This window comes from Mastomys coucha, unplaced genomic scaffold (assembly GCF_008632895.1).
Source record: "Mastomys coucha isolate ucsf_1 unplaced genomic scaffold, UCSF_Mcou_1 pScaffold18, whole genome shotgun sequence".
In the NCBI taxonomy this organism is placed as follows: domain Eukaryota; kingdom Metazoa; phylum Chordata; class Mammalia; order Rodentia; family Muridae; genus Mastomys; species Mastomys coucha.
The window spans coordinates 58368743-58373655 of NW_022196900.1; the positions used below are offsets into that span (position 1 = coordinate 58368743).

General features: G+C 39.1%; 1 protein-coding gene across 7 annotated transcripts in view; it reads right to left on the reverse strand.

Moving 5' to 3' along the window:
• Dock7 (dedicator of cytokinesis 7) overlaps nucleotides 1-4913 on the reverse strand; it is a 206303-nt gene that overhangs the window by 141215 nt on the left and 60175 nt on the right. For all 7 annotated transcript variants that reach the window (XM_031377915.1, XM_031377919.1, XM_031377916.1 and 4 more), the window contains 2 exons: nucleotides 2090-2170; nucleotides 674-839 (listed from right to left, as the gene is read on the reverse strand). In XM_031377915.1, the coding sequence (XP_031233775.1) occupies nucleotides 674-839; nucleotides 2090-2170 (247 nt within the window). The remainder of the gene's footprint in view (nucleotides 1-673; nucleotides 840-2089; nucleotides 2171-4913) is intronic.

Below are 4913 nucleotides of genomic sequence, written 5' to 3' on the forward strand. Positions count from 1 at the left end.
CTCCTCCTCCTCCTCTTCCTGTTCCTCCTCATCCTGCTCTTCTCCTCCTCTTCCTGCTCCTCCTCCTCTTCCTGCTCCTCCTCCTCCTCTTCCTCCTCCTCCTTCTCCTTCTGTTCCTTCTCCTCCTCCTTTTTCTTCTTCCTCTTCCTCTTCTTTTCTTTACCTTTTTCCTTATGAAGCTGGGATGCAAACCCAAGGCCTCACACATACAAGATATTCTCATTTTTGTAAACTAAAAGAACAATGCTATTAAAGAAAAACAAGAAAAGAGAAGACTTTAAAAACTATCCAAGCAATGTGGTCTAGCGGACCATGCTTTACTGAGAAAAAGCAGAATACACATAATTTTCAAGCAGTTACAGATCATTCTCCAAGACATAAGACAAGATATGAAAAGACCAAAAGGATGAAAATATTTACTAAGAATTAGATAATTAAACTATAAATTAGCAATAAAAGAAAAATTAGGGGATTCACAAATATGCCGAAGTGAAACACGTACACAGGCGCGCCTCCCTCAGCCAAGCCCCTGGGCTTACTGGTGTGTGGCACCAACTCTAATTGAGGAAATCTTCTAACAAGTCACAGGACCCTGCCCAGGCTACAAGGGACACAAGCCTCTATAATGGGCGCAGTCACTACTCTAGAAACAATAGCTACTGAGCACGCTTACCTCCAGTACTGATCTCGACTTCTGTGGAGTCTCTTTCTAAACTTCCAGCACTGCTAACAATATTCATTAAATGAATTGCAGTCCAAGCAAAGGGCATGCGGTATTTCCCAAGTCTCTGGCAAAACTGGTCAGCTTGACTTTTCAGCTTCTCCAGTTTTTCCTTATTCTGTAAAACAGAACTTAATCCATGATCACACTTGAAAGAAGCAACCTAAGGGCTATTTCACACATTATCAAGGGCAGGTTAAAAGTGCTGAATTCTTAGCAAATACAGCAAAACACAGGCTGAGCATGTGTGAATGGGAGAGAGCAGTAACTTTCCTCAATACGACATCTCAACGCCCTGCAAACATACGCATGGGAAAGGCACTGCAATTTCTCTTTGTGGTTATGTCACCTTGGTAGGGGAAAAGGAGCGTAGAGCCAAGAGCATTTATTGCAAGTGGTCTTTTCAGGAAAGGAAGCATAATTGTGGTCAGTCTTTTTAACACAAGAATTAATGCCAGAACAACTAGAAAAGAGGGAAATCTAGAAAAGATTTTGTCTTTATGAGCTCCAGAATAAAAACTGAGTCTTTCTTCAAACTATCTCAAAAACTAAGTCTTCCTCAAAACTGTATTTAGAACACTGCTCATTCAAAGACCTGAGCTCCTGATATGCTTTTCTGGTCATTGGTTATGTAGTTAAATTCATGCTAAAGTAGTTTTACTCCCACCTCATAGCTGTTGTAATTTATGGACTGTTTAAAATTAGCTCAGTTACTTCCATCCTTTCCAGCATAACAAGATTAACAAGTCACAGCCTGGATGTTTTATTGCTGGCAGCTGTGGATGAGCCCACAGCTATGCTCCGCTGTTAACCGACTCCTTGTGATACATATGTGCGTGTGACACTTGCCATCTTTCTTTTCTCTCAAGATGACAAAACTCAATACTTGGAAGTTTCATCAATATCACTATTGGGTAAATAAAAGAACTTTTAAATAACTTATAAGTTAAGTTCAATTAGCTTCATTCTCATCAACAAAAATAATTTTTAAGCTGTATTTAATTACTATTACTGCTAATACTCTTAGTGTGTGGGTTTGTGTCGTGGGAGGAGTGTTTCATTGTGTGTGTCATCAAGTTCAGAAAAAAACATTCTGGAGCCTGGGGTCAAGCTACGATCATGGGGCTCGCAAAGCCTTTGCCTACTAAGCTATCTCTCGGCCTCTGCCCACCAGGGGAAGAGGTCTTTAAGACTAACATGGAACATGACACAAGCTAAATGACAAAGACAATAGGGAAACAGAACAAAAAGAAGTAGACCAACAGAAAAAAGTGAATTGGCATTGAAATGTTTTAGTAGGGTTTATGTTTCTATTTTTCCCAAATTACATTAAGAGTGATCTGAGAAAATGAGGAGCTGGCATGGTACCTTGGTGGCATCAGCTTCTTTGAAAATCATATATGGTTCTGCACACTCTCCAATGTCTCCTTGCTGTAGGACTTTTTCAAGCTGTCAGAGGCAAAAACAGAAAAGTTTAGCTAAGGTTTTAAAAATAAAAGCACTCAGTCAGAAATGCAAGGATGATTCAATATACTAAAAATAAATAAAGCCGGGCAGTGGTGGTGCATGCCTTTAATCCCAGAACTTGGGAGGCAGAGGCTGGTGGATTTCTGAGTTCGAGGCCAGCCTGGTCTACAGAGTGAGTTCCAGGACAACCAGGGCTACACAAAGAAACCATGTCTCAATAAATAAATAAATAAATAAAACATTAATAGAATAACAGGGGAAACAGGAATGGTCAACTTTGTTCAGGAAATGGATCTGAAAAATAATTCAGAATAATTTCCGTATAGAAACGCTCAACAAACTATGAGTACATGGAACCTGTCTCAATATGAAAAGGCTATATAGAAAAAGCCCACAGCAAAATTATCAAGAGTGGCTGAAAACTTTCCCTCTAAACTTAGGAACAAGACAAGAACACCTAGTTTAGCTGGTTCAGAGCCAGCACAATCAGTCAAGCAATAGAATAACAACAGACATGTAAAGTGGAAAGGAAGAAGGAAAATGATCTCTGTTGACAGTGTGACCTTTGTTGCTTTTGCTTTTTTCTGAGACTCGGTTTCTCTGTGTAGCCCTGGCCTCCTCGAATTTGTTTTATAGACCTCAAACTCAGAAATCTGCCTGCCTCTTCCTCTCAAGTGCTGGGATTAAAGGTGTGTGCCACCACGCCTGGTGGCATCACCATCATCACCATGATCACATCAACATTATCATCAAGATTGTTTTTGACAGTATGATGTTTTATATGGAAAACTTTAAAGATTTCATGCAAATAAAGAAAAGTGGGCATCATCTATGTTGCCCACTGTTGAGTATGCCTCACTGCCTGCAATGCAATCATTCAAAAGGATGAGAGCCAGGGTTGCAATTGTTGAGGCCCACCCACTACAGGTCTAGCACATTCTCAGCTAGCCTGGGCCACATAGTGAAATTCTGCTTAAAAACAACAAAATAAATAAACAAAAAACTATCCAAACTAAAAACCAAATACAACAAAGTTTCAGTAAACGAAGACTGCACACTAACAATGAGGATTCTAAACAGCAAATCAAGAAGGCAACTCTACAGACAAAACATTACAAATAATAAGACATTTAGAAGTAAACTTAACCAAGGAAGTTAAAATCTATAACAAAGAAAATAGTAAAATGCTGCTGAAAGAAATAAAAGCATAAAAAATTCCAAAGATATTCCAAATTCAAGAAGTAAAAGATCTAATAGAATTAGGAATCCAATATTGCCCAAGACATGCACAATTAATGAAATTCCTATCAAAAATCCAATAATTTTGACAGAAAAAGCATAATTCATCATAAATTTGAAAAGAAATTTCAAGAGAAATCCAAAGCTTGAGGAAAAGCAAACAAAGCATTGCTTCAGATATGAGACTGAACACAAATCAGTAGGACTGAGGCCTTGAATGAAGACAAAGGCTGCACTTTAAATCTAGAATGCCAGCTACAGGTTCATGAATTGGTCAGAGGGCCACAGGCTTTCAGGCTGTGAGCACTAAAAAAGTGGAGCCTAGTTGAAAAAGTTCACTGGGTTCCAGTCAAGCATCCTCTGCTCTCTGGAAAACCACAATGTAACAAAATGTCATTTCGGTGGGGCAGTGGTGGTATACGCCTTTAATTCCAGCACTTGGGAGGCAGAGGCAGGCAGATTTCTGAGTTCAAGGCCAGCCTGGTCTACAGAGTGAGTTCCAGGATAGCCAGGGCTATACAGAGAAACCCTGTATCGAAAAACAAACAAACAAACAAACAAAAAAAGAGAAATGTCATTTCATGCACCTACAGCCACAGAGCCTTCTCCACCCTGCTTCCCCAAATGGATTGCAACCCCTCTGAAACTTTAAACAAAAATATTTTCTCCTTTATTTTGACAGGTGTTTTGATAGCTGGAATCTTCTGCAACCATAAGCCAAAAAAGATCTTCCCTCCCTTGTGGCTATCAGGCATCTCGATGGCTAGAGTCTCCCTGAAACAATCAGCCAACATAAACCTTTTCTCCCATATTTCTGTCAGGTATCGCGGGTCACACTGATGTAACAATAATGAATAAGTAAGATACTCACACAATGAAAAACAAAAGGAAATCAAGAAATAACCTTTACATATACCCAATTAAAATTTATGTGTATGACTCTTCTGCCTGGATGGATGTATGTGCATTATGTGTATGCCTAGTGCCTGTAGAAGTCAGAAGAGGGTGTCAAATCCAAAACACAACATGGGTACTGGGAAATAAATCCAGATATTCTGCAAGACCAAGTGTTCTTAATCACTGGGCCATCTCTTCAGCTAGTCAAGTATTTCTTGACAAAAGGATGCTAATATGATTCAATGTTGAAAGGGCGCTCTTTCCAAAAAATACAGCTGTGGAGGCTGCCAATGCAGCTGGATCCTTACTTTACACTTTATCCAAAAATCAAGCCAACATGGACCTAATATCTAAATGTAAGACTAAAAACTATCAAACTCTTTTTAAAAGAAGTGCTTCACAAATTTGGAAGAGTTTGTTCTTGAATGTGATGGTACCGTGATAAGGGTAAAAACAAAATAATGAAGACTTGTGTTTTACCACATTAAAGGACAAAATAAGTAGAATGAAAAGAAAACCTTAAGGCTGCCCACTCTCTCCCTACCTATTCAATATTGTACTTGAAGTCCTAGCCAGGGCAATTAGACAA